Source organism: Lynx canadensis, chromosome E2, assembly GCF_007474595.2.
Source record: "Lynx canadensis isolate LIC74 chromosome E2, mLynCan4.pri.v2, whole genome shotgun sequence".
Classification (NCBI taxonomy): domain Eukaryota; kingdom Metazoa; phylum Chordata; class Mammalia; order Carnivora; family Felidae; genus Lynx; species Lynx canadensis.
Window position 1 is genome coordinate 61,266,505 of NC_044317.1, and position 27,165 is coordinate 61,293,669.

General features: G+C 45.5%; 1 protein-coding gene across 6 annotated transcripts; it reads left to right on the plus strand.

Annotated features, from left to right (window-relative positions):
* The first annotated feature begins 520 nt into the window (after positions 1-520).
* On the plus strand, positions 521-27,106 carry ZNF584 (zinc finger protein 584). 6 transcript variants are annotated; one of them, XR_004342938.1, is made up of 7 exons: positions 521-1,263; positions 2,146-2,272; positions 7,544-7,672; positions 8,283-9,844; positions 15,815-15,955; positions 23,333-23,368; positions 26,472-27,106. XR_004342938.1 is itself a non-coding variant. In XM_032591263.1 (4 exons), exons 1-4 carry the CDS (start codon positions 1,246-1,248, stop codon positions 9,287-9,289), a joined length of 1,281 nt encoding a protein of 426 aa, XP_032447154.1. In that variant the 5' UTR covers positions 521-1,245; the 3' UTR covers positions 9,290-10,881. The 6 variants fall into 6 exon arrangements, 2 of the variants coding, with proteins under 2 accessions (XP_032447154.1, XP_032447155.1); XR_004342937.1 differs by lacking the exon at positions 26,472-27,106 and having other exon boundaries at positions 23,333-23,742; XR_004342939.1 differs by lacking the exons at positions 2,146-2,272; positions 26,472-27,106 and adding an exon at positions 2,325-2,393 and having other exon boundaries at positions 23,333-23,742.
* The last annotated feature ends 59 nt before the right edge of the window (positions 27,107-27,165 follow it).

The following is a 27,165-nucleotide window of genomic DNA, read 5'->3' on the forward strand; positions in this document are numbered from 1 at the left end:
TGTTTCCGATTCTGTGTCTCCCTCTCTCTCTGCCCCTCCCCCGTTCATGCTCTGTCTCTCTCTGTCCCAAAAATAAATAAAAAAACAAAAACAAACAAAAAAAAACGTTGATGTGCCCAGGACCTTTCTCCCTAACATCCTCAACAACGCGCTCACCCTCCTCCACAAGGCCCCCTACCTGACTATGGCCTTACACGGGGCAGGCTACCAGCCTACTGTCCCCTGAGCATGTTCCAGACCCATCCCCGGTACCCCAGACCTGCCTGAGTCCAGTGGCCCAGGCACCACCAGACTCAACACTTGTAAAGTCCAACTGCGGATCTTCTCCAACACTTCCTCCTCCTGCCAAGGCTCCCTGGCCGCTGGTCCCCAGCTCCTCACTGAACTCAGGCTGGAGAGGCTTTTCTGAGCTCCGTCTCCTGCTCCGTGCAGCAGACACCGCGTCCGGGGCGATGACTCCTGGGCGGCGGCGGGCACGGATGGGTTTTGATGGAGGTGAGACCCGAAGGTGATGCCTCTTTACCGCCAAAAACACTTGCCGAGCTTAAGCCGCGTACAGAGCGCGCAGCCTCCTCTCCGGCCCTCTATATGCCAGTTTCCACCGTTCTGAGGAGCCTCCCAAATTCCCGCCTCCGCGCAGTTACGCAGTCCGTCTGCCGGACGTGGTTCCGAAGGAGGGAGACGCCGGAAGTCCCACCTCCACGGAACGCGGAAAAACTCCTCTCTGGGGCCGTCATTGGCTACGTCGGTACGAACGCACAGCAGCGCCCTCTCCTGTCGCCTTGGCAACGAGCAAGCGGCACCGCGAGGGGAGCTGGGAAATGAGGCCCTAAAGTGACGCTGGAGCTAAGTTAATGAAGGCGTCTGGAGGCGGCCGGACTTCGGCGTTGCTCTAGCTGTGTTCTTCTTGCAGCTGTGGGTGGAGACCAGCACTTGGAGAGCCGCGTTGCCGAGAAGAGGGTCGGGGACCCTCGTGGCGCCTGTGCGCGCGCCGTGACCCTCGGAAATAACCCCATTTTTCTAAGACTCGGTGTCGCCCACTGCGGAACGGGTGCCGGAGGGTCAGGGCCTCCCGCGGGCGGTTCCCTGGTCTTTGAGCACATTTTACACGGAGGAGACCTAGCTTCGAAGGTTCCGCGGTCGGCCGGAGGTTCCTGCGCCCAAGGCGGGGTGGTAGGTACGGATTTGAGCTGAGTAGACCGGAATTCGGCGCCTATCGCAGCCAAGCTCCGTCCACAGCTTCCGATGGCCGAGGAGGCGCTGGTAAGTGGAAGGTGCCAGAGGCTCTGACAGCCCTGATCCCCACCCAGTGGGTCGGGTTCTGAATGAGCTCAGGAGAAGCGGGGAAGGCTGTGCAGGTGAAGGGGCAGCCTGGTCAGAGGCAGAGGTGGAAGAGGGGTCTTGGAGATCCATGTGTGGTCTGGTCGGCTGAGAGTTGAAGCGAGGGACAGGCCTGGGTACGGAGGTCTTCAGTGCAGAGTGCGGAGGCGGGGATGCCCTTAACACTGAGCCATGGAGGAGTGGGGCTGGGCTGAGTGAGGATGGTATTGTGGTTGCTCTCAGTGGTGTTACCGGAGACACTGTGTGCAGAATGGGCATGTAAGGGAAGTCCAGCGAGTTGCCAATGGGCTGAACGGGTGAGATTGTGTTGGGGTGTGGAGCTCTAACAAGTTGTGGTACAAAGAGTTCTGTGCATGTCAGACACCGGGGCAAAACCAGAAGGGTGAGCCTAGGTTTGCTTGTCTCTGGGAGCCGATCTCTGGGACTTAGAGGGAATTGGCTAGCAGGAGACAGGGTGAGACCTGTGTGTCTGGCTGGGAACATAGATGGCATCTATCTGGTCACCAGCCTGTTGTTGCTGTGGGCAGGATGCAGAGTCCAATAGTAACATGACGAGAGAGGCACCAATGGAATTGGGGGCCCTGGCAATCCTCTGAGGTAAGAGGCTTAGGAGGAGGGAGGTAGAGGGTATGTGTCGAGTGGGAGTAGGGGTTTGGGGCTTAAAGGGAAAGTTGATGTCAGTGAGAGATGAGGCAGGACCTTGGGACACTGATCAAGGCCCTAGATGTGTTCCTCTGTCTGTGTTTTGGTTGGCTTGTCTGCCCACTATTGACCCCTAAGGCTCAGTTCAATCCATCATTACAGGGGCTGGTGACCTTTGAGGATGTGGCTGTGTATTTCTCCCGGGAGGAGTGGGGGCTCCTTAATCTGACTCAGAGGAGCCTTTACCGTGATGTGATGCTAGAGAACTTTGCACTTATTGGCTCGCTGGGTAAGTCTCTCACACTCTTTCCTAACAGACCGCCTCTGCCTTTTACCCATAGGAAGCTGTGCTCATCCTAAAACCCCACCACAGAGGCTGCTTCCTTCCCAGGTTCCCTGTGGTTGGTGCTGTGAGTACTGGCAATGGGCTGTGTGTTCTTCCCCTGCCTCTCTCTGAGCAGCCGTGTTAGCAGCCTCAATAGCTGTTGCCCCACTGCCTCCTGTAGTAGGGCTTGGGGTTCAGAAGTTTACAGTTTGCCCAACAAATCCCACTCAGCCCTGACTGTCTCTGTGAGTCTGCTGAAGTCATGGCCTCTCTGTGCTCTGGGTTTTGCCTTCTTTCTTCAAAAGAAAATTTATAGGGTCCTCCCTGGTCCAAGCTTGAGCCATGAATTCGAATCAGTAGCTCAGTTAGGGGAGTATTGCCACTTAATATCTTTCAATTCAGAACATGAAATGTCTTTCCATTTATTTAGTCGTCTTTAACTTTTTTCAACAGTGTTTTGTAGTTTTCAGCATATAAGACTAAAGTTATTCCTAGGTATTTTATTCCTTCTGATGATATTTTAAGTGGAATTGTTTTCTTAACTTCATCTTAGATTGTTCAGTGCTAGTGTATAGAAATAGAGATTTTTGTATAGTGATTTTGTGTCTTGTGGCCTTACTAAACCCATTTATTAGTTCTAATAGTTTTTTTTTTTTTTTAGTGAACTCCTTGATATTTTCCATATATGTGGTGTGATGTCATCTGCCAATAGAGATATCTTTACTTCTTCCTTTGCTTAACTGACCTGGCTAGAACCTCAAGTACTTTATTGAATAGAATTAGTGAGAGTAGATATCCTTGTCTCATTCTCAATTTTATGGGAAAAGCATTTAGTCTTTCACTAATAATCACTGTGGGTTTTTTGCAGCTCACCTTTTCAGGTGAGGAATTTCCCTTCTTTTCTCAATTTGTCGAGTGCATTTATCATGAAAGGTCATTAGATTTTGTCTAGTACTTTCCCATGTGTATGGAAATGATCATGTGCAGGGGCCTGGGAGGCTCAGTCGGTTAAGTGTCGGAGTCTTGGTTTTGGTTCAGGTCATGGTCTCACAGTTCATGAGATGAAGACCCGAGTTGGGCTCTGTGCTGTGTGTGGAGCCTGCTTGGGATTCTCTGTCTCCCTCTCTTTTTCTGTCTGTCTGTCTGTCTGTCTGTCTGTCTGTCTCTGCCCCTCCCCTGCTTGCATGTGTTTTTTTTTCTCTCTCTCAAAATAAAAAAATAAATAAACATTAAAAAGAGACGATTGTGTGATTTTTATTGTCTATTCTGTTAACACAGAGTATTACAGTAATTGATTTTCATAGTTCAACCTTGTGTTACTAGGACGTTTTTCACTCTGTCGTAGTTTATAATCCTTTTATGTATTTCTGGATTGGCTTTGCTAGTATTTTGTTGAAGAGTTTTGCATCTTTATTTGTAAGAGTTACCAGTGTGTAGTTTTCTCATAATGTCTTTTTTTTTTTTTAATTGAGTATGAGGGTAATTTTGGCCTCAATGGATGAGTTGGGAAATGTTCCCTTTTCTACTGTTTTCTGGAAGAGTGTGTCAAGTATTGGTGGAAATTTTTATTTCAGTGTTAATATTCATCAGTGAAGCCCTCTGGGCTGACTTTTTTTCTTACCCCCATGGGGGAAGTTTTGTTGTTGTTTAAATATAATCAGACTTTCTGTTTCTTCTTGAGTCAGTTTTGGTAGTTTGTGTCTTTTTTAGGAATTTGTCTGTTTTATCTAAGTTATCTAATTTGTGGGCATACAGTACAGTTGTTCATAGTATTTCCTTAAAACCCTTTCTAGGGGTGGGGCATCTGGGTGGCTCAGTTGGTTAAGTGTCTGACTTTGGCTCAGGTCATGATCTCACGGTTTGTGGTTTCGAGCCCCGTGTGGGGCTCTGTGCTGACAGCTCGGAGCTTGAATCCTGCTTCGGATTCTGTGTCTCCTTCTCTCTCTGCTCCTCCCCCACTTGTACTCCGTCTCTATCAAAAATAAATAAATGTAAAACAACAACAACAAAAAAAAACCTTTCTAGGGATGCCTGGGTGGCTCAGTCAGTTAAGTGTCTGACTTCGGTTCAGGTCATGATCTCATGGTTCGTGAATTCGAGTCCCATGTCAGGCTGTATGCTGAGAGCTCAGAGCCTGGAGCCTGCTTCAGGTTCTGTGTCTCCTCTCTCTGCCCTTCCCCATTCACACTCTGTCTCTCTTTCAAAAATAAGTAAACGTTAAAAAAATTTTTTTTTTAACTTTCTATTTTGTAATTTTGTTAGTGATGTCCCCCTTTTCATTTTTCTTTTTAATAATTTGATTCTTTTATTTTTTTCTTGTCAGTCTAGGTAGCAGTTTTTCAATTTTGCTAATCTTTTCAAAGATCCTAATTTTGGTTTCACTGATTCTCTCTTTCTAATCTCTATTTCATTTATCTCTGTTCTTTACCATTTCCTTTCTTATGTTAGGTTTGAGTTTAGTTGCTTTTCTTTTCCCTGTTCCTTGAGGACTAAAGTTAGGCTGTTGGTTTGAGATCTTTTAATTTTTTTTAATTATTTTAAAAATGTTGGGGCGCCTGGGTGGCGCAGTCGGTTAAGCGTCCGACTTCAGCTCAGGTCACGATCTCGCGGTCCGTGAGTTCGAGCCCCGCGTCAGGCTCTGGGCTGATGGCTCAGAGCCTGGAGCCTGTTTCCGATTCTGTGTCTCCCTCTCTCTCTGCCCCTCCCCCGTTCATGCTCTGTCTCTCTCTGTCCCAAAAATAAATAAACGTTGAAAAAAAAAAATTAAAAAAAAAAAATGTTTATTTAGGGGCGCCTAGGTGGCTCAGTCGGTTACGTGTCCGACTTCGGCTCACATCATGATCTCGCGGTCCCTGAGTTTGAGCCCCGCATCGGGCTCTGTGCTGACAGCTCAGAGCCTGGAGCCTGTTTCGGATTCTGTGTCTCCCTCTCTCTCTGACCCTCCCCCATTCGTGCTGTGTCTCTCTCTGTCTCAAAAAATAAATAAATAAACGTTAAAATTTTTTTTAAAAAAATGTTTATTTATTTATTTTTGAGAGAGAGAGGCAGAGGGAGAGAGGGAGACAGAGAATACCAAGCAGGCTCCACACTGTGAGCCAGGATCCCGACAAGGGGTTAGACTCATGAACCATGAGATCATGACTTGAGCTGAAATCAAGAGTCATATGCTTAACTGACTGAGCCACCCAGGTGCCCCTGAGCTCTTTTTAAATATGGGTGCTGTGACATAAAAGAAATATATATTTTGTCTTTGTTCCCACTTCCTAGCACTGCTCCTAAAACTGTTGGAATCTCTGAAATGATGAGTATCTTTTGTGTGCTAATGGGATGGCTGGTGGCTGGGAGCCCCTAGATAGCTTCAGGATAGGGGGTGGCCACCAGAAAGACTAGGGCACGATTGGAAGGTTAAAAATTGAGCTGCCCCCACCCCCTATCCTCCCAGTCCCCTAACCCTACCCTCCAGGGATATTTAGAGGGGCTGAAGACTGAACCAATCACCAGTGGCCCATGCTTTAATTAATTATACATCATAATGAAATTTCCATAGAAACTCCTAAACAATAGGCTCCAGAGAGCTTCTGGGTTATTGGGGAAAGTGGCACCACCAGAGGGCGTGAATGCCTCTAACCCTCTACTTCGTCAACCCCCACCCCCATCTCTACCCTGACATACTTTGCCCTTTGCATCTCATCCATTGGGCTGTTTCTGAGTTGTATATTTTATAATAAACTGGTATAGTAAGTAAACTCTTTTCCTGAGTTCTGTGAGCCATTATAGCAAACTATTGAACCTGAGAAGGGATCAATAATTGTGGGAATCCCTGATTTATAGCCACTTGGTAAGAAGTGTGGGAGGTCTGGGACTTTCAACTGATGTCTGAAGTAGCAGCAGTCCTGTGGGACTGAGCCCTTAATCTGTGGGATCTGACGCTGACTCTGGGTAGTTAATATGAGAATTGAATGGAATCCTTGGACACCAGCTTGATGTCTGAGATTTGGAGAAGTGGTGTGGAACACCTGCCCTGTACCTACCCACTTCTGGTGTCAGATTGTTAGAAGTGAAACAGCACAGAGGTGTTTATAGCTCTAATTTCCTATTTTCTAAGCACTGCTATGTCCCATTACTTTGGGCATGTTGTATTCTCATTTTCATTCATTTCAGAGTGCTCTGTAGTTGTCTTTTGGTCATTTAGGAGTGTTGTATTTAAGTTCCATAAATTTGTGAGTTTCCCAAAGTTCTTTCTGTTGTTGATTTCTATTTTAATTCCTTTGTGGTCAGAGATCATACTTTGTGTGATTTCAGTCCTCGAAAGTCTATTTCCCATCAAGTGGTCTGTTCTGGAGAATGTTCCATGTGCATGTGAGCATGTGAGAATATGCATTCTGCTGCTGTATTGTGGCATGCTCTATAGATGTCTGTTAGGTCTAGTTGATTTTTAGTGTTGTTCAAGTGCTGTATACTTATTTGTTTTCTTCCTAGTGATTCTGTCCATTATTGAAAGTTCTCCAACTATTATCGTTTGTCTATTTTTTACTTAAGTTATGTCAGTTTTACTTCATGGGAGGCTCTATTAAAAGATTATGGTAAAACACAACATGGGGTCTACCTGCTTAACACATGTTTAATTGTGCAGAAGATGTTTTTTTCTTTTCTTTTTTTTAAAAATGTTTTTTTTTTTTGGGGGGTGCCTGGGTGGCGCAGTCGGTTAAGCGTCCGACTTCAGCCAGGTCACGATCTCGCGGTCAGGGAGTTCGAGCCCGCGTCAGGCTCTGGGCTGATGGCTCGGAGCCTGGAGCCTGCTTCCGATTCTGTGTCTCCCTCTCTCTCTGCCCCTCCCCCGTTCATGCTCTGTCTCTCTCTGTCCCAAAAATAAATAAACGTTGAAAAAAAAAATGTTTTTGATGCTTATTTATTTTTGAGAGTGGGAGAGAGAGACAGAGCATGAGAAGGGAAGGGGCAGAGAGAGAGGGAGACACAGAATCCAAAGCAGGCTCCAGGCTCTGAGCCGTCAGCACAGAGCCTGACGTGGGGCTAGAGCTCAGGAACCGTGAGATCATTACCTGAGCTGAAGTCGGACGCTTAACCGACTGAGCCACCCAGGTGCCCCGAGGATGTTGTTTTTCTCATACTCGGTTTCCTTCGTGGTTGCCATGGTGACATGCGCTTCCTTTGGTGGGGGACGGAGTGGGTAAGCCTTGGCTTGGGTTGGCCTCTTACTGCCGTTCTCCCTCCCAGGATTTGCATCTTCAAGGTGCCATGTGGTTGCGCAGCTGCAGAGTGAAGAAGAGTTCTGGGTTCCCAGCATGGTGGACCTGACTCTGGTCAGCAGAGTTGAGGCCAGGAGCGGTCCTGGTCCTGGTCCTGGTGAGTAGGGCTGGGACATGTCTTGGTTTCAGTGATGGGCTCATAGCATGCTGCTCATCTGTGTGCTTTGGCTTTTTGGTACTGAGGCCAGCGACCACACACTGTTCCCACCTTTCCTCTCCCTTGTGGACACAGTATGCGATTTCTGTCCCTACCGTGACTCTCAGGACCTAGATGACCCCCCTCCCTGTTCTCCACGCCAGTGTAGAGCCACCAGTGACTTGAGATGTGCCCACACCCTTCAATAATACTTCAAGCCCAGCTACTCTGTTACAGCTGCCTTTTCATCTGGCCAGACACATCCTCTTCACAGTGCCCACTGTCACCAGCAGTGGAGGCCCTACTTGAAACACACTGCAAGGAGTGAACTGGTGGCCTCACCTCTTCTCCTGGCACTGCTCCCATCTCTGTGTTCTTATCCCTGCTGAGGTCTTTCCTACTCTGTGATCTGGCAGAGCCCTGTTCTACTGGGCCAGCCGTTTCTCACCCAGACTTCTAGCAACCTCCTGGCAATTCTGTGGACTGCTTTCTGGTACGTCTGATGTGTGTTTGTGATGTAGGTACCTCCTCTCTCTAATCCAGCTCTCGGTAACTGGCTTTTATGTTTCAGGTTGTCCATGTAGCCTGAAGGGTGGGGAAACCCCTACAGAGCAGATGAAGAGTTACAGAGTCTACCTGTCAGAGAAGCCCTCTCTGCTTGGGGAGTCTGGGAAGGACGTGCCTACCACCTTAGGTCTTCTCCGGCACCAGGCCACCCACAGCAAGGGGAAGCCACACAGGAGCACCGAGCATGGAGAAGCCTTCCAACCCAGCTCCAGTAGCCAACAGCAGCAGGCAGTCCACGCCACACAGAAGGCCTTCAAGTGCAGTGACTGCGGGAAAGCCTTCCCAAAGGCCTTTGCGCTCCTTGACCACCTGGTAACCCACCCCAAAGAGAGACCCTTTAGATGTCCAAAAGGTGGAAATGCCCCCAAGGAGAAGTCCACCCATGTTAATTACCAAAAAATTCACACTGGAGAAACATCCCATGTGTGTACTGAGTGCGGAAAGGCCTTTAGTTATCCCTCTAAACTGAGGAAGCACCAGAAGGTTCACACGGGCATAAAACCTTTCAAGTGTGATGAATGTGGTAAAACCTTCAACCGCAAAGATGCACTCGTTCTGCACCAGAGAATTCACACTGGAGAAAGGCCTTATGAGTGCAGCGAATGTGGGAAAGCCTTCAGCGTTCTGTCTACTCTCATTCGGCACCGGAAAGTTCACATTGGAGAAAGGCCCTATGAGTGCAGGGAATGTGGGAAGTTCTTTAAATACAACCATAGCTTCATTCTTCATCAGAGAGTTCACACTGGAGAAAGGCCTTATGAGTGCAAGCAATGTGGGAAAACTTATGTGACCCGCTCTGGCCTGTATCAGCACTGGAAAGTTCACACTGGAGAACGGCCCTATGAGTGCAGCCTGTGTGGGAAGACCTTCACCACCAGGTCCTACCGCAATCGGCACCAGCAGTTCCACACTGAAGAGAGGTCCTATGAGTGTACAGAATGTGGGAAAGCCTTCAAACATAGTTCTACCCTTCTTCAGCACAAGAAAGTCCACACTGGAGAAAGGCCATAAGAAGACAGGGGAAGTTGGAAAGCCTGTAGCTAGGGCTGGCACCTTGTTCAACATGAAAAACCTCACTCCAGAAAGGAGAGGAGAGTAGCCATTTGAAAGCTAAACCTGGCACACCCCAACACATGCGCTGGGGTGGCAGGTGTGTGGGAAGTTTTCAGGAGCTAGGTTGCACTTGGACCTGCCTAGGCTGTTGGCAGTGTTAAGTTGCTGCCAGTTTCCGTGATACAAACCATCTTAGCTCCACCACCTGGCAGGTTCCCAAGGTGTGCATCAGGCACCGCAATGTGCCCTGGAACAGCAAGACCTCCATGGTCGCCACTCTTTAAAGGAGAGAATCATGAGTGGTGGAGTCCGTGATGGGCCTCATTTGCTCCCTCCAACTGGTTCAGGTATGCCTGTGACCAAGCTCTGGTCAAGAGTAGCTGAGCTGTGTCTACTGGGGGCTTCCAGAGAAGGTTAATCCTTTCCATGGACATCGTTTACACTACGCATGGTACCTGTCATGGATTTATCCAACCCTGGAACTGACTGTCTCACACTTCCCTGGAATGTATGGTAATAAAAGCTTTATTGTTTAAGCCATCTTTAATATTGGGGGTTCTGATCACTGTGTGTGAAGAGATTGAGAACAAAACTGGGCTCATGAATAGAAGGACTGGCTTCCGTGGTAAGGGGTCCTTGACTTTTGTTGCCTTACTGGGGATAGCAGGATGTTCACCTCATGGCCATCACCCTGGTCCTGAGAGAAGGAAGATCCTGTTGTCCTGGGATGTGGCCAATGTTCCTAGTGTCTCTGCATACTGTGGCCTTCATTGTCTTTGCTGCCAGTGTGCCAGGGCACAGAGGAAAGAAGTGGTCGAACCGACATATGGACCCGTATCCTCTGGTTTGTGGGGTCTTTTGATTTAAAAAATTTTGGAAACTAATTTCCCAAAGGTCAATAAAATGTCAGTTCAGCAAAACTTGTATGTTGGTTTTAGCTGTGTCCCTGTTCCAAAAGTTATGCTTCCTGTCAAGAAGAGAATGTTCGTTTGAAGCACGTTGGAGAGAGAATGGTGACCCTAGGCTTAAGGGGCTTTGAGCCACAGTGCTCAGCCATTACCATGTGTTGGGGTTGGAAATGACTGCTGCCTCCTATAACTGGAGTGATGCTTCTCCCCCACCCCTGATGGCAGGAGGACTGGGGGTAGAAACAGGGTAGAAGCCCAGGCAGGCTTATAGTCAGGGGACTTTTTGGCCAGTCTGCTCAGTTTCTTCCCAACACTGTGAAGTATATGCCCACCTCCAGGCCTACTCAGGCCCTACTCCCTGCGTATAGTAATTGTTTGCCTGCAGCATGGTGGGGGTGGGGGTGGGGGTTGGTCTGTGTTGTAGCAGAGTTAAAGTCCAGCTGAGCCAAGTAGGGCTCAGTTCTTGGGGTAGGGTAGACATCAGTCATTAGAGTTCAATCCTTTGTACCTTGTATGGGTGGCCTTGGTTAGATCAGATGGCCCTGAGCACATGGGTGAAGGGTCCTCTGAACCAGCTTTCTGGTCTCCCATTGGGGTTGCTTGTATAGCAGCCAACCTGCTGGGGAGGGGGTGAAGGGTAATGTTTTCCAGGTGATGCTGGAACATCTGAGACAAATGGTTCCTGGTGGCTCTGACCCTTTGACTTGCCCAGGGTATCAGTTTGGGTATCAGTTAGCTCAAATCTCACCTGGAAAGCCAGTGCCAGCAGCCCATCCTTGCAGCTTCTGTCTTGGCTGCCCTGAGACTGCCCTCTCCCTCAGCCAGGGGTAGCTCTCCTCTGGAGTCCACCCAGCAGTTCTGTGCCCCTGGGCATTTTTATATGTGCCCTCAGCCTATCAGGAATGCCTCCCCAGCCTCTCTACCTCTTTCAAGAATGCCCCTTCCAGGGGCGCCTGGGTGGCGCAGTCGGTTAAGCGTCCGACTTCAGCCAGGTCACGATCTCGCGGTCCCTGAGTTCGAGCCCCGCGTCAGGCTCTGGGCTGATGGCTCAGAGCCTGGAGCCTGTTTCCGATTCTGTGTCTCCCTCTCTCTCTGCCCCTCCCCCGTTCATGCTCTGTCTCTCTCTGTCCCAAAAATAAATAAACGTTGAAAAAAAATTTAAAAAAAAAAAAAAAGAATGCCCCTTCCACAGTTAAACCAAGATGGTATTTCTTCATGAGACTCCTCACTTCCTCATTTGGAGTGACCTTCTTCCTCTTTCTCTGCCCTCTCTGTGCTTTGATGTCTGGCCGGACACAAACCCAGTGCTACCCCTAAGTTTGTCCTCACGATTACATCTGCTGCACGTTTGAAATTGAGGGATACATTTGGGTTTGTTAAAGACTTAGCATCATAGAAGTCTTCACTGAGATTGGGACTAGTGTGTTTCTTGATTTTTAAGTTCATCTACAGAGGCATAGTACTTCTTTTCTCACTGTGCTATGTGATGTGTTTGGTCCCCGGTCAGCAGGGCAGGTTTCTGTTTATTTTCTCACAGTCAACAAGACAGTTTGGTGATAGGAGTAAATGTGTGTGTCTCCATAGTAATTAAGCAGGAGAGCAAGGTTGAAATTCTGAATATTCTCAGTTTGATACCTTGTCTTAAAAGACTCTGTGAACTGGTTCATGAGAACAGACACCATCTTGCTCTGCAGATGCCCGTAAGGGGAACCTCCTTCATCTCTTGGTGAGTGTCTCAGTCTGTTCAGTTGCTATAAGAAAATACCAGAGACTGGGCGGCTTAAGCAAGAGAAATTTATTTCTCCCAGTGCTAGGGACTGGGAAGTCCCGGACCCAGGTGTGGGCCAATTTGGTTCTTTGATGAGAGTTCTTCTGGCTTGTAGATGGCCATCTTTTTGCTGTGTCCTTACATAGTAGAGAAAAAGAAAGTTCTGGTGTCTCTATGCTTCTTATAAGGATGCTGATTCTGTAACGGAGGACCCACCCTCATCTAAATCTAATTACCTCCCAAAGGCCCTATCTCCGCACCATCAGATAGTAGTTTAGGACTTCAACACATAATTTTGGGAGACACATTCAGTTCATAACAAGTCTCCTTAATATTGGTGATTTTCATTTTTTAAGCCAAGCTCTGGAACTTAATCATTTAGCACCTCAAGCCCTAAGCAGACCAATATAGCTAACTTACTGGGAGAAATGGAGAAGAGCCTAAAGAAAAGTTGGCTTTTAACAGTGAACAAGTAAGTATGTCCAGTAATTACTTGTTCGTTCACTCATTCAAGTTTTTACTGAGTATATGCATCAGGCCTGGTCATCAGAGCATATTCAACCCAAAGCTATAATGATGGGGGGGGGGGGGTCAAGGGTGGTCATGTGACCTGAGGTGCATTAATGAGAGGCATTCAAAGGACTTGCAAGGAATTGTGAGGAAAGGGGAACCCTCTTGTGGACCCTGGAGTTCATGCACCAGGATTTGGGAGTTGGGGCTGCCAGCAGCAACTTTTCCTCTTTAAAGAGATGCATGCCTGAAAACTAAGCCAAAAGAGGCAGCTGAGTGGAGATAAGAGACAAGCCCTTTTGATCTCACTGAGCCCTGCATCCAGTTGTGCCTAAAGCTGTCCTGTGAGCTTGATGGATGAATCAATAATTTTATTTTGGCAAAACCACTTACATTTGGGTTTAAGTGCCCCGGAAGGAAAAGAGTTCTGCCTAACATGTAGTCCTTCCCTGCAGTGGTTCCCCCCACTACTCCTGCCAAGGACATCACAGGGCAGAGCCTCCTGGGGTACGGTACCCATGGACAGATCAAAGCCATGTCAGACATGAGGCTCAGATTCCACCAACCTAAAGGTCTATCAAGTGTTCACTTGCCTTCTCTGAGTTGCCCTTCCCCGCTCCAGAAGCTCCCAGCAGCATGGCACCCGCACAAAGAAACTGGCCCCCTCCACCAGTATCACCACACGCAGCCCAGGCCTCCCTCAGAGCAGCATGTCCATCTGTGGTTCCCATTTGGTTTAGAACAAACCAAACTCCTCATCCCAGCTTACAGGGCCTGCATGACCTGGTTTCCATGCCCTCCTCCTCCAGCATGGGTTAGAGTCTTCTCCTCGCTCTCAAATGCACCATCTCAGTCCTGCCTGAGGCCTCTGGCCTGAAGTTGCCTCTGTCCAGAATCCTCTTCCCCTGGAGTCACCTCCTCAGAAGTAGTGGTTGTAGCTTTCTGTCACCTCCCTATTTCATTTCCTTCGAACTCCAACCATTCTCTGCTATGGCCCTGTTCTCTGATCTGTTTGCACATTAAATCTCTGTATTGCACACCATATTGAGATAAAGTGTGTCTGCCGCAGGGCCTGACACACAGTAGGACCCCAGGAAATGGAATTTTTGTTGAGCTAGTATTTGGCTGCCCTGCAGGACTGTGCTGGGCTGAGACCACAGCCCCATCATCACAGCTGACTCTGGGGAGGGAGAGAGGACACCATAGAAAAAGGTAGTAAATCCTTCTTTCTGCACTCAAGTAAGTTACCTGAGTCTGCTTACATATTTATCTCATGCTATGTGAATTGCTACTGTATGCTGAGACTGAACTTGCCCATCAGGGAAGAAACACATAAGGGCATGGAGCTGACAGTAGGGGGATATAGACTGAAGTCCCCCACCCCAAATTCATGGATTAAAAACTAATGCCCGGTGTGGTATATTTGGCGGTGGGGCCTTTGGGAGGTGCTTAGGTCCTGAGAGTGGAGCCCTCATGAATTATATTAGTGCCCTCAGAAAAGAGATCCCCTGAGAACACCTTCCTTCCTTCCTGGAGTCTCACCAGACACTGAATCTCCTGCCACCCTGATCTTGGACTTCCCAGCCCCTAGTAATGCAAGAAATAAGTTTCTGTTGTTTGTAAGCTACCTGGTCTATGGTGGACTGAGACATGGGGAGACAGATATCCCTCAAGAAACCATACAACTGGCAACTATGACAGGGGCTATGAAAGGACATCCTTTAGGGTATCAACTGAGCCCCCTCTTGGTTCTCTGCATTTCAGGACCTCTGGGTTTGTCGTCATGTCTGTCTACTGGGAACTCAAGTGACTCTGCAATTGGCCTTTACCTTCTAGTGAAAGGAAGTTATCGTGGCTTTTAGTCATCATGGCAGCTTCTTTTGTGTGGCTGTGATTTTGTTTTTATTTATTTGTTTATTTATTTTATTTTTTTAATGTTTATTTGTTTCTGAGAGACAGAGAGAGAGAGAGAGAGAGAGACAGAGTGCGAGTGGGGGAGGGGAAGAAAGAGAGGGAGACACAGAATCTGAAGCAGGCTCCAGGCTCTGAGCTGTCAGCACAGAGTCCAACGCGAGGCGTGAACCCACGAACTGTGAGATCATGACCTGAGCCAGAGTCCGGTGCTTAACCGTCTGAGCCACCCAGGCTTCCCTGTGACTTTGTTTTTAATCTAATATTTAATGATTCTACTTTTTTGCAGTCCACAGAGCTTATTCAAATTCCACCAGTTTACATATGCACACAGATACGTGTGTGTGGTTCTATATGATTCTATCACGTGTAACTTCATGTAACATCACCTCAATCAAGATATGGAACTGCAGGGGCGCCTGGGTGGCGCAGTCGGTTAAGCGTCCGACTTCAGCCAGGTCACGATCTCGCGGTCCGTGAGTTCGAGCCCCGCGTCAGGCTCTGGGCTGATGGCTTGGAGCCTGGAGCCTGTTTCCGATTCTGTGTCTCCCTCTCTCTCTGCCCCTCCCCTGTTCATGCTCTGTCTCTCTCTGTCCCAAAAATAAATAAAAAAAAAAAAAAAAAAAAAAAAAGATATGGAACTGCTGAAATACCACGACAACTTCCCTCATTCTACTCCTTTATAACAACCCCCTCATGTTTAACCCCCAGCAGCCACTAACCTGCTCACCTCTGTAGCTTTCCCATTTTTAAAAAATGTTTATTTATTTATTTGGGGGTGGGGGAGGGACAAAGGGGGGAAAGCAAGAGTCCTGAGCAGGCTTCACGCTGCCAGTGTAGCCCGATGCAAGATTCGAACCCACGAACCGTGAGATCATGACCTGAGCTGAAATCAAGAGTCAGATGCTTAACTGACTGAGCCACCCAGGCACCCCTGGAATTTTCTCATTTTAAGAAAAATGACTTAGATGAGGTCCAATTTGTCATTTTTTCCTTTTATGAATTGTGCTTTTAAGGTCAAGTCTAAGAACGTTTCACTTGATCCTAAGTCCCCCCAGTTTTCTCCTTAAAATGTTATAGTTTTGTTTTATATTTAAATCTATGATTCCTTTTGAGTGAGTTTTTTTTACAAGGTGTGGAATTTAGGTAAGGTTTAATTTTTGTTTATTTACTTATATTTTACCTGTGGGCGTCCATTTGCTCCATTACCATTTATCTGTTAAAAGGCATATTCTTCCTCCATTTAAGTTCTTTTGCATCTTTGTCAAAAATCACTTGGGCCTTTATGTGTGGGTTCATTTGGTTCTTTGTTTTGTCCCACTAATCTGTGTATCTATCACTCTGTCAGTACTAATGATTAATTTTAATATTTCCATTTCCCCCTAGTTTGCACTGGGCGGACCTGGAGCCTGAGACCTAGAAGAGCAGCTGGATTTGCTGTAGTGTAATGTCACCCTTCATGGATGCCGCCACATTCAGAGGTTCACCCCCATCTCTTCTCCATGCGGCAAAGTAAAATTCCCAAAGGTAACTGCGGATCCAGCCCCCTGGTTGCCCATTTCCCACGGGACCTGACCTTTCCTGTCCGGGGGCCCATCTCTGACGAGGGATGGCCTGAGGACTTCCATCAGAGATTTATCTTTTTTATGGACATTGTTGACTCTACATAGGACATTTGTCATGGATTTGTCCAGCCTTCAACTTACTCATCCCTGGCACGTATCACCTTATACTGCTCTAGATTATATGATAACTTAGGTCTTTTTTCTTAAATATAATTTTTTGTCAAGTTGGCAAACATACAGTGTATACAGTGTGCTCTTAGTTTTGGGGGTAGATTCCATGATTCATTGCTTACAACACTCAGTGCTCATCCCAACAAGTGCTCTCCTCAATGCCCATCACCCATTTTCCCTTCCCCCCGCCTTCCGCATCAACCCTCAGTTTGTTCTCTGTATTTAAGAGTCTCTTATGGTTTGCCTCCTTCTCCGTTTGGAACTATTTTTTCCCCTTCCCTTTCCCTATGGTCTTCTGTTAAGTTTCTCAAGTTCCACGTATGAGTGGAAACATATGATATCTATCTTTCTCTGAGTGACATTTCACTTAGCATAATACACTCCAGTTCCATCCACGTTGTTGCAAATGGCAGGATTTCATTCTTTCTCATTGCCAAGTAGCATTCTGTTGTATGTGAACCACATCTTCTTTATCCATTCATCAGTTGACGGACATTTAGGCTCAATTTGGCTATTGTTGAAAGTGTTGCTATAAACATAGGGGTACATGTGCCCCTATGAATCAGCACTCCTGTATTCTTTGGATAAATTCCTAGTTGTGCTATTGCTGGGTCGTAGGGTAGTTCTATTTTTTTTAATTTTTAATTAATGTTTTTATTTTTGAGAGAGAGAGAGAGCACGAGTGGGGGAAAGGCAGAGAGAGAGGGACACACAGAATCTGAAGCAGGCTCCAGGCTCTGAGCTGTCAGCACAGAACCCGACGTGGGGCTCGAACTCATGAACCGGGAGATCATGACCTGGGCCGAAGTCGGATGCTTAACTGACTGAGCCACCCAGGCGCCCTGCGTAGTTCTATTTTTAGTTTTTTGAGGAACCTCCCCACTGTTTTCCAGAGTGGCTGCACCAGTTTGCATTCCCACCAACAGTGCAAGAGGGTTCCCATTTCTCCACATCCTCGCCAACATCTGTTGTTTCCTGAGTTGTTAATTTTAGCCACTCTGACCGGCATGAGGTGGTATCTCAGTGTGGTTTTGATTTGTATTTCCCTGATGCTGAGTGATGTTGAGCATCTTTTTAAGTGTCTGTCGGCCATCTGGATGTCTTCTTTGGAAAAATGTCTATTCGTGTCTTCTGCCCATTTCTTCACTGGATTATTTGTTTTCAGATGTTGAGTTTGGTAAGTTCTTTATAGATTTTGGATACTAAGGCTTTATCTGATATGTCATCTGCAAATATCTTTTCCCATCCCGTCGGTTGCCTTTTAATTTTGTTGAATGTTTCCTTTGCAGTGCAGAAGCTTTTTATCTTGAGGTCCCAATAACTTCATTTTTGCTTTCATTTCCCTTGCCTTTGGAGATGTGTTGAGCAGGAAATTGCTGCAGCTGAGGTCAAAGAGGTTGTTGCCTGTTTTCTCCTCTAGGGTTTTGATGGTTTCCTGTCTCGCATTTAGGTCATCCATTTTGAGTTTATTTTTGTGTATTTTTATGTTAATTTTATGTGTGTATTTTGTGTACCCTTAGTCAAGGGTAAAACTGCAAGCATTTATACCCATGGTCAGTATTCCTTTGGGGTAACTCATGACTTTTGAATATTATGGAAACAACAATATCCCTACTTCCAATGGGGATAAAATTAAAAATGACTCCTATGTCCAAATTTTATTACATGTAATACCTTTGCCAGCTGCTCTGGATATTATTAAGCTTTCCAGGCATTCCAGACTCAACTCCCTGGAGGCCAAAAGAAAGCGCCTCACTGATATTTCCACCAAAAATGCTGCTTGCAAGGAGGCCAGTAGCCAAACCTCTGTCTTGGTCCAAAGAGATGTTATCCCAAGTGATAATTTGGGTGGTGAGGAATGATCATAGACACCCAAAGGAAAAACAGTATTGAAAATCTAATAATTGTTGGTTCAATAGTAATAGAGAACTTTGGTTTGGAGCAAATAACAATCCAGCTCTACCAGAAATTCTAAAATTCTCCCTACTTACAACTGTACATGCGTCAAACCATTGGTTTACTGAGAAAATGACAACATTCATGAACCAATTTTGGTTGGGAAATATTAATAAGGTCTCACAAAGCACCTGCCTCACTCATCCCATGTGTCCAAAGTATAATCCAGGGAAACCTGTTAAAAAAATGGATTTCATACAGCTTCCCCATCTTGTGGATATAAATATATTTTAATCATGGTTTGTATGTTTTCTCACTGGATCAAAGCTTTCCCTTGTAGACAGGTCAGTCATTCTACCATGGCTAAAATTGTTTCAGAAGAGATTATCCCTACCTGGGAAAATCCCTCTCCAACTCTATAGTGCGAGGGGAACCCATTTCACTGGACAGGTGCTTTGACAAGTCTGCACTGTTTAGCTGGTTTTACAAAACTTTCATTAGCATACCATCTTCAATCCTCAGGGTTAACTGAATGCACTAATAGCATGGTTAAGACTCAATTGGTAAGGGGCGCCTGGGTGGCGCAGTCGGTTAAGCGTCCGACTTCAGCCAGGTCACGATCTCGCGGTCCGTGAGTTCGAGCCCCGCGTCAGGCTCCGGGCTGATGGCTCAGAGCCTGGAGCCTGTTTCCGATTCTGTGTCTCCCTCTCTCTCTGACCCTCCCCCGTTCATGCTCTGTCTCTCTCTGTCCCAAAAATAAATAAACGTTGAAAAAAAAAAAAGACTCAATTGGTAGGGAGTCTGAGTGGCTCAGTCGGTTAAACCTCTGACTTGATTTCGGCTCAGGTCATGATCTCACGATTTGTGGGTTGAGCCCCATGTTGAGCTCAGTGCTGACAATGCTGTCTCTCAAAATGAATAAATATGCTTTAAAAAAGAGTCCGTTGGCAAAATTTACAGAGGTCTTCCAAATATTTTGGCTGAAAGCATAGTTGTTAGTCCTTCTAAACCTCAGATCCACCCCTTTGGGAACACAGACTCACCCTTTGAGATAGTCACAGGATGGTCAATGCATTTGGCCATGCCTCCTTTGATCCACAGTTGATAAAAGAACAAAGAACATATACTTCAATATTGTAAAAGCCTAGTTGGTTCTATTAAAAGTAACCATGCTTCGGTAGTGCGCTCCTGGAAGACAATGACCTTAAGCATCACACCTTACAACCAGGAAAAGACTGCTCCAGAAGACTCTACTGCCTCACTGGAAAGGCCCTTATCAGGAACTTCACACCAAGTCTTGTGCCACCAAACTCCAGGCAATAGACTCTTGGATTTACATGATGGAGCTAAAGAAATAACCAAACCCGACTGGACCTGCACACCACCTATTAATCTGAAAGTAAAGATTTCCCAAAGTGAAGCAGACAACATCTGATGAGACAACTTTCCCAAGATGTTTGGATCTTGCATGCATTTTTTTCTCACTGTTGCTTCTTCTCTCTCTTTTATGGGAAGAAAGGACCCCTGTCCGCATTTTCCAAGCCCTCACGAAAGGGGAAACCTCTTCTTTTGACTATGGCCTTTTGGAAACAGCCTCATTGTGATCCTGTGACAAATTAATTTTTCTCTTGCTTTTTCTGAAGGGTTAGAAGCTTCAGAATTCACAAAAATTTATATTTAATATATATATTAAAAATATACACACACACATATATATGTGTATACACACACACACACACACACACACACACACATATATATATATATAATTTTTTTTTTTAAGTTTAGTTTTTTGTTTTGAGGGGACAAGGGGCAGAGAGAGAGGGAGACAGAATCCCAAGCAGGCCCTGAGCTGGCAGCATAGAGCCTGATGTGGGGCTTGGACTCATGAGCTGTAAGATCATGACCTGAAGTCTGAAGTCAGATCCTTAACTGACTGAACCACCCAGGCATCCCTTCACAAAATCTTTCTTTAATATGAACTATTAACCGATATTCAGAGATTCTTACTGAAATTCATGGTTTTTGAATTTAAAGTTTATAGGCTGTATTATCAATAACATATTTGGTTCCACACAGTTCTTTTGAGATAATGATACTGTTTTAAAACATCTTTGAAACTTTGCCGTTTTGCAAAAAATTGATCAACTATTGCTTCATGTTTATACTTGCACTGTATTTTCCCAAATTCACTTGGTTCTTTCAGTGTGCTCCTGCAGTATTCACTTTTCTGTTTTCATGGCCTCTCTTAATTGGAGACTTCCAGGAGGATACACACTCCAGGTATGCCTCCATAGTGAGAGCTTTACTCCCCTGAGTCAGAAAGAGTGCCAATAAATATTTCAATTGGCTACTTTCAGACCTAAGGTCCTGGTTTAGAACTATCATACAATTTGGAATTAGCATGTTACTTCCTCTGTTTTGTAAACTTAATAATTTTAAGTTTTGTATATCGTTGCTGGTCAAACTTTTGTAAGAATGATGTACCCAATAAAGAGATGATCTCCAATATTTATGATCTTGGTAAATTTATATTATAGATGGGAAGTGTCTGGGAGTTCTCTCTCCTAACCTTCCATGTTAACTCAAATGTGGCCTTAAGTGGTTTCCAACCGGTTTCCACTTTCCCTCCAACTTAGGACATGACAACCAGGAAAGGTCCTTTTTTCTGGCACTGAGTGACAAAACCACTAAAATCTGATCCTTGATCTGTGAGGCTTTTAAGGAAAGATCTTGATCAAAAGGGGTAAATATGAACATTTATAAAGGAAACCTTATAAAATGGACTTGGGAGGTAGGAAGAGGACCCTCATGCCCTACCACTGGTCATCAATGGCAGACCCAACAGGAAGAAACCAGTAGTTCATCATTCCAGCAGAAGAAAGGAGGATTTCCTTCCTGACATTGGCAAAAGCCCAGCCTAAGAGAGACATGAGAGACAGTCACAATCCAGTCAATGAGAAAAAAACACAACAAAACAATCCAGCCAATGAGAAGACACTACACCTTTGAGCTCCCAGTTTACCCCAATGGAATTTTGGTTTACAACAGCCCCTCCTAACTTCTCCTTTCTTATATAAAAAAACCTCCTTTCCTTTGATCTCCAGAATTGGATAAAGTTTTGTCACAGCTTGCTCTAATCAATCGTAATTCTCTGCTATTACTGAATAAATCCATTTTTGCTGGTACTCTGCATTATAGGTAATATCATGAAACAGTTTTGCAAAAGTCCACTTTTTATTACAGCTACCTCCTTAGTTGTAGCAGAGCATCAAAAGTTCTGTAATGGTCTCTTATTTATATGGGTTCCTATAGAGGTCCATAAGTAGAGCATTTTCCAAATCATACTGAAGTCATGCCTCAAAGCATACATACTATCAGTATTACTAGTTTTTCTCTTGTTATTTGTCTACTGGCAGGTGTGGATGAGGGCAATTAATTCATCAATGTGAACTGAATTTCTGGGAAAGACTTTTTTTTTTAATGTTTATTTATTTTTGAGACAGAGACAGAGCACGAGTTGGGGGGGGGGCGCAGAGAGAGAGGGAGACACAGAATCTGAAACAGGCTCCAGGCTCTGAGCTGTCAGCATAGAGCCTGATGCGGGGCTCGAGCCCACGACCCGTGAGATCATGACCTGAGCCGAAGTCGGACGCTTAACCGACTGAGCCACCCAGGCGCCCCAAGACTTATTTTCTAAAAATGAATGATCTGTGATAGCCTTCTGGGCAAACGTCGGCTTCTGTTTTAAGTATGGACAATCAAGAAAAAAATAAATGAGGTTATACAAAAGAGTCTAAAAAAGTTCTGGGGGCACCTGGGTGACTCAGTCGGTTAAGTGTCTGACTCCTGATTTCATCTCAGGTTGTGATGTCACAGTTTGGTTTGTGAGTTCCAGCCCCACATGGGGCTGGGTGCTGATGGTGCTGATGGTGTGGAGCCTACTTGGGATTCTCTCTCTCTCTCCCTCTCTCTCTCTCTCTCTCTCTCTGCCTCTCTGCCTCTCTGCCTTTCCCCCACTTGCGGGCACTCTCTCTCTCAAAATAAATAATTAAACTTTAAAAAGGCGGATGGTGGGGGGCGGTGCCTAATGGCTCAGTTGGTTGAGCGTCAGTCCGACTTCAGCTCAGGTCATGATCTCATGGTTCACCCCACATGGGGCTCGCTGCTGTCATCACAGAGCCTGCTTGAGATTCTCTGTCTCCTCTTCTCTCTGCCCTTCTCCTTCTCGCGCTCTCTCTCTCTCAAAAGTAAACATTAAAAAAAAAAAAAAATTCAAGGCGCCTGGGTGGCTCAGTCGGTTAAACATCCAATTCCGGCTCAGGTCATGATCTCGCGGTTTGTGAGTTACAGCCCCGCATCAGGCTCTGTGCTGTCAGCTCGGAGTGTAGAGCCTGCTTCGGATCTGTGTCTTCCTCTCTCTCTGCCCCTCCCCACTTGTGCTCTGTCTCTCTCTATCAAAAATAAATTAAAAATGTAAAAAAAAAAAAAGTTGTGTACAAGAAGTCAACCAACAAAAATTCACTGAAAATTTAAGAAAATAAGCATATACTTGGGCAATGAGAATTCCAATTTGGGAGACACAGACTCAGGTATAAACTTGAATTGGATCCTAAAGAAGACAAAGAAGGGGTAGAGTTATACAGGCAAAAAGCTAGGTAGGAGTGTAGTAAATGTTCAGTTCCTCTAGGCAAAACAGGGATTTAAATTAGGTTAACTGAGATTGGTAGAGTTAATATGCAAATGAGGGACTGAAACTTATTAAATCACATTGGCTTTTTTTGAAGTGAAGAATGTGGATGATTCAGGTGTCATGGTGAGGAGTAAATTAAGTCCAGGCTGAGAGCTTGCAGCTGACTAAAAAAAAAATTTTTTTTAAGTTCATGGTTTCCCCAGTGAGGATGTGCATAAGTTTCTCCTCCCTTATGCCTGACCCTGTTTAATTTAATTTAATCAATTAATTATGTGATGTATTTTGGCAGCTTGAACCTTTATTTTTAGTATTTTTTTAAAAGCATAATTATAGAGAGGTGGGTTGGGATGGGCTAGATGGGCGATGGGCATTAAAGAGGGCACTTGTCGGGATGAGCACTGGGTGTTATGTGTAACTGAGGAATCACTAAATTCTACTCCTTAAACCATTATTACACTGTTAACTAACTTGGATTTAAATAAATTAAAAATAATTAATTAATTTTAGAAAAGCATAACTAGAAACTTTCAATACGTAACTAATCCTAGCAAACCATTTAAAAGTGTTGTTGTTCCACAGGAATTTCACATCAGGTCCACCAGGACATCCAGCTCTGTGAGTAACCCCCCCCCCAACCCCCCACCACCTGACTCTATTTTAAAAAAGAGACCTTTTAGCCAGTCTTGTTTGCTCCATTTTGAAATCTCCTTTTACAAAGATGTAGTTAATGTTCTAACAGAGGTCCAAATAGTGGAGAGGTTTCTCCCCTTCAAGTTGGGGAAGAAAGTTGCTGGATTCAAGCTGCTATAGTGAGAAAAGTGATACATAAAAGGTTAAGACACCATGGGTACCCCAATATATCACTATGTTCTTTAATTCTTCTCATAACACTTACTAGAAATTGTCTGCTTTCAGCAAGATCATTTGTTTTTTAAAAATTTTAAAAATGTTTTTATTTATTTTTGAGACCGAGAGAGACAGAGCATTAGCAGGGGAGGGGCAGAGAAAGAGGGAGACACAGAATCCAAAACAGGCTCCAGGCCTGTGCTGTCCGCACAGAACCTGACGCAGGGCTCAAACTCATGGACCGTGAGATCATGACCTGAGCAGAAGCCGGACGCTTAACCGACTGAGCCACCCAGGCGCCCTTCAGCAAAATCATTTATATTTAGAATCCTGGCAGCCAAATATCTGTGAAGGCTGTTTTCTATATTTTGTGCTAAAAATGGAGTCTTTTTCTTGTAAATTGATAAATCATTGAAACATTTTACTTTTATAATAAAATTAAGAAGGTGACATTTTCATTTTGTCAATTTTAACTTTTTCTTTTATCTGCAATTTGGTAGATAAAAGTGCTTTCAAATTATCAAATGTGGAGGATGCCAGACAAAAGTAATTTGTGCTATTATCCTTCCCTTCATAAAATGAAGGAGCAGGCATCCCTAGGTGGCTCAGTCGGTTAAGTGTCTGACTTCAGCTCAGGTCATGATCTCACAGCCTGTGAGTTCGAGCCCCGCATTGGGCCTGGAGCCTGCTTCGGATTCTGTGTCTCCCTCTCTCTCTGCCCCTTTTCTGCTCACACTCTGTCTCTGAAAAATAAATAATAAACATTAATATTCTTGGTTTGTTTTGTTTTTGAGAGAGAGCGCGAGAGTGAGAGCAGGGGAGGGAAAGAGAGAGAGGGGAGAGAAGGATCCAAAGCGAGCTCTGCACTGACAGCAGAGATCCCGGTGCGGGCCTCAAACTCATGAACCCTGATATCATGACCTGAACCGAAGTCAGATGCTCAACTGAATCAGCTACCCAGGCACGCCTTGTGTTAATATTCACCACTGTCACCAACTGGTTTTATTCTATAAAACTGACACAGGGTCCTGTGACCCTGAAGACTTAGCACTTCATATACTGGTCATAAAGAATCACTTTCCTTCCATAGATGTTATGGACTGAATGTCTGCATGTCCCCAAACTTCATATGTTTAAGCCCTAATCCCAGTGATGGTATCTAGACAAGAGGGCTCTGGGACATAATTAGGTTTATTTATTTATTTTTTAATGTTTTTTATTTATTTTAATTAAAAAAAATTTTTAATGTTTATATATATGTGAAGGAGAGAGAGAGATGAAGTTGAGTGAGGAGGGGCAGAGAAAGAGGGAGACACAGAATCCAAAGCAGGCTCCAGGCTCCAAGCTGTCAGCACAGAGCCCGATGCAGGGCTTGAACCCACAAACTGTGAGATCATGACCTGAGCTAAAGTTGGATGCCCAACCGACTGAGCCACCCAGGCACCCCCATAATGTTTATTTATTTTTGAGAGAGAGAGAGAGAGAGAAACAGAGAGACAGAGCTCGAGTGGGGGAGGGGCAGAGAGAGAGAATCCAAAGCAGGCTTCAGGCTCTGAGCTGTCAGCATAGAGCCCAATGTGGGGCTTGAACCCACAAACCATGAGATCATGACCTAAGCCCATGACCTGAGCTGAAGTTGGGCCCTTAAGCCACTGAGCCACCCAGGTGCCCCTGGGACGTAATTAGTTTTAGATGAGTTCATGAGGGTGGTGCTCCATAATGGGATTGGTGCCTTTGTGAGAAGAGGAAGAAAGGTCACACTCTCCTCTCTCTCCACCATGTGAGGACACAGCAAGAAAGCAAGCCACAGAGAGGGTCATCACCGGAACCCAAACATGCTGGCACTCTGATCTCTGACTTCCAGCCTCCAGAACTATAAGAAAATAAATATCTGTTGTTTAAACCACTCAGTCTATGGTATTTTGTTATTGCAGCCCAAGCTAAGTCATGTGACCTTTAAAATGATAAGAACACCTTGTTTAGCACTAGTCTTCAAGATCAATGATTTCAGAAAGACAAATATACCCTTGAGGTTTGAAACATTTGCACCTGTGGGTACAACCATGTAAGAAAACATAAGGGTAGCAGAGGGCTGGCATCAGGCCAAAGGTTCAGGCATCAGAGAAGAGAGAAGCTAACACCAAATTGGAGGAGGAAAAGTACAGCAGACTTAGAGGAGAGGAAAAGTTGGGAGAGGTTGAGAAGACTGTAGAGGGTGTCCCTCATGGGGGAGGCCACAGGCAAAGGTCCAAATTCAGGGAACTACTACTGGACAGAGCTCAGAGAAGAGCTATCACTAGTGAGGGCAGAATGTACAGTGTCGGTGGATTGTCAATGGACTGAAAGCACTGTAACTGCTAGACCCCATATAGGCTGGTATCCAGAACAGCTATAAGGTTAGGGCCATGAGGCCTTTGCCTGGAGTGTTCTGGCATCGCTGGCAAAAATCTTCCTTCTCCAATAGACTGGCTGCTGTGTACTGAGCCCCAGTAGGAGACCAGGCTGTTCTAAGGAAGATTCTTCACCCACAGAAGAATTTTTCACCCATGAATTGGGGGCCATTTATGAAATCTAACCATGGCCATCCACACAGTGTACAAAGGATTGAGATGACCAGTGTCTGTCCTACCCCATTTGCTTGGAAGGCTTGATCCTCTTGTGGCTCAGTTGGCCTTTAACTCTGATCTCACATGAGTTCTCCATGTTGATTAAAGATAATTCTTACATCCAGGAAGGAAGGTCTGAGCAGAGTGGGATTCCCCCAAACATCTCTGCTGGAGAGTACTTGAGCAGCCCTACTGCAAATTTTGATGACTGCAAGCCTGTTTTGGGTTCTGCCTCTGATGTGGCTATCATTCCTTGTTTCCTTTAGGCTTTTAGGAAAAGTCACCGCGAAGAGGAGGCAGCAACAATGCCTTCTCATCCACCAAGCAGTATGGATGGGTACTGCATGCTGAAGCCTCTCATGTCAGAAAACTCCAGGTCTTTCTCCCCCCAGGTCTCATGGAAGGACACAGGGGAATGTATATAGCCCACATACATGTTTTGTCAAACTGCTTTTGTACCAAAATGTTTTTTCAAATGGCTTCTAACATAAAACCAAAAGCCACATAAAAATCTGCATATCTGGCTCTCCTTGGAAAGCCAAGACATCTAAGAAACCCATATTAATTCAACCATGTTGTCTCCCCATCCCTTAAAAAGGACAGACTTCCTTGGTGGCTACCCGAAATGGGGTAATGAAGGCCATGACTATGCAATCTTCTAGAAACTCTGGTTATTCACATAAACCACTCTCCAGACCATGAGCTCTATCCTCTCAATGTCAGAGTTCTTGTGTGGTGACAGCCACGAGGTGAACAGCTCAGGAAGAATATAGGAATTCATAAAACACTTATTTGGATTTGCATTATGGGTGCTACACAGGTCTGCGGATCTTAGAAGTTCTGCACCCTTGGGGCACCTGGGTGGCTTGGTTGGTTAAGCACCCAACTTTGGCTCAGGTCATGATCTCACAGTTTGTGGGTTTGAGCCCCTTGTTGGGCTCTGTGCTGACAGCTCAGAGC

Coding starts and splice junctions, on each gene's coding strand:
- ZNF584 (XM_032591263.1), top strand. Junction 2,273..7,543: donor TGCACTTATTGGCTCGCTGG/GTAAGTCTCTCA, acceptor TCTCCCTCCCAG/GATTTGCATCTTCAAGGTGC. Junction 7,673..8,282: donor CGGTCCTGGTCCTGGTCCTG/GTGAGTAGGGCT, acceptor TTTATGTTTCAG/GTTGTCCATGTAGCCTGAAG.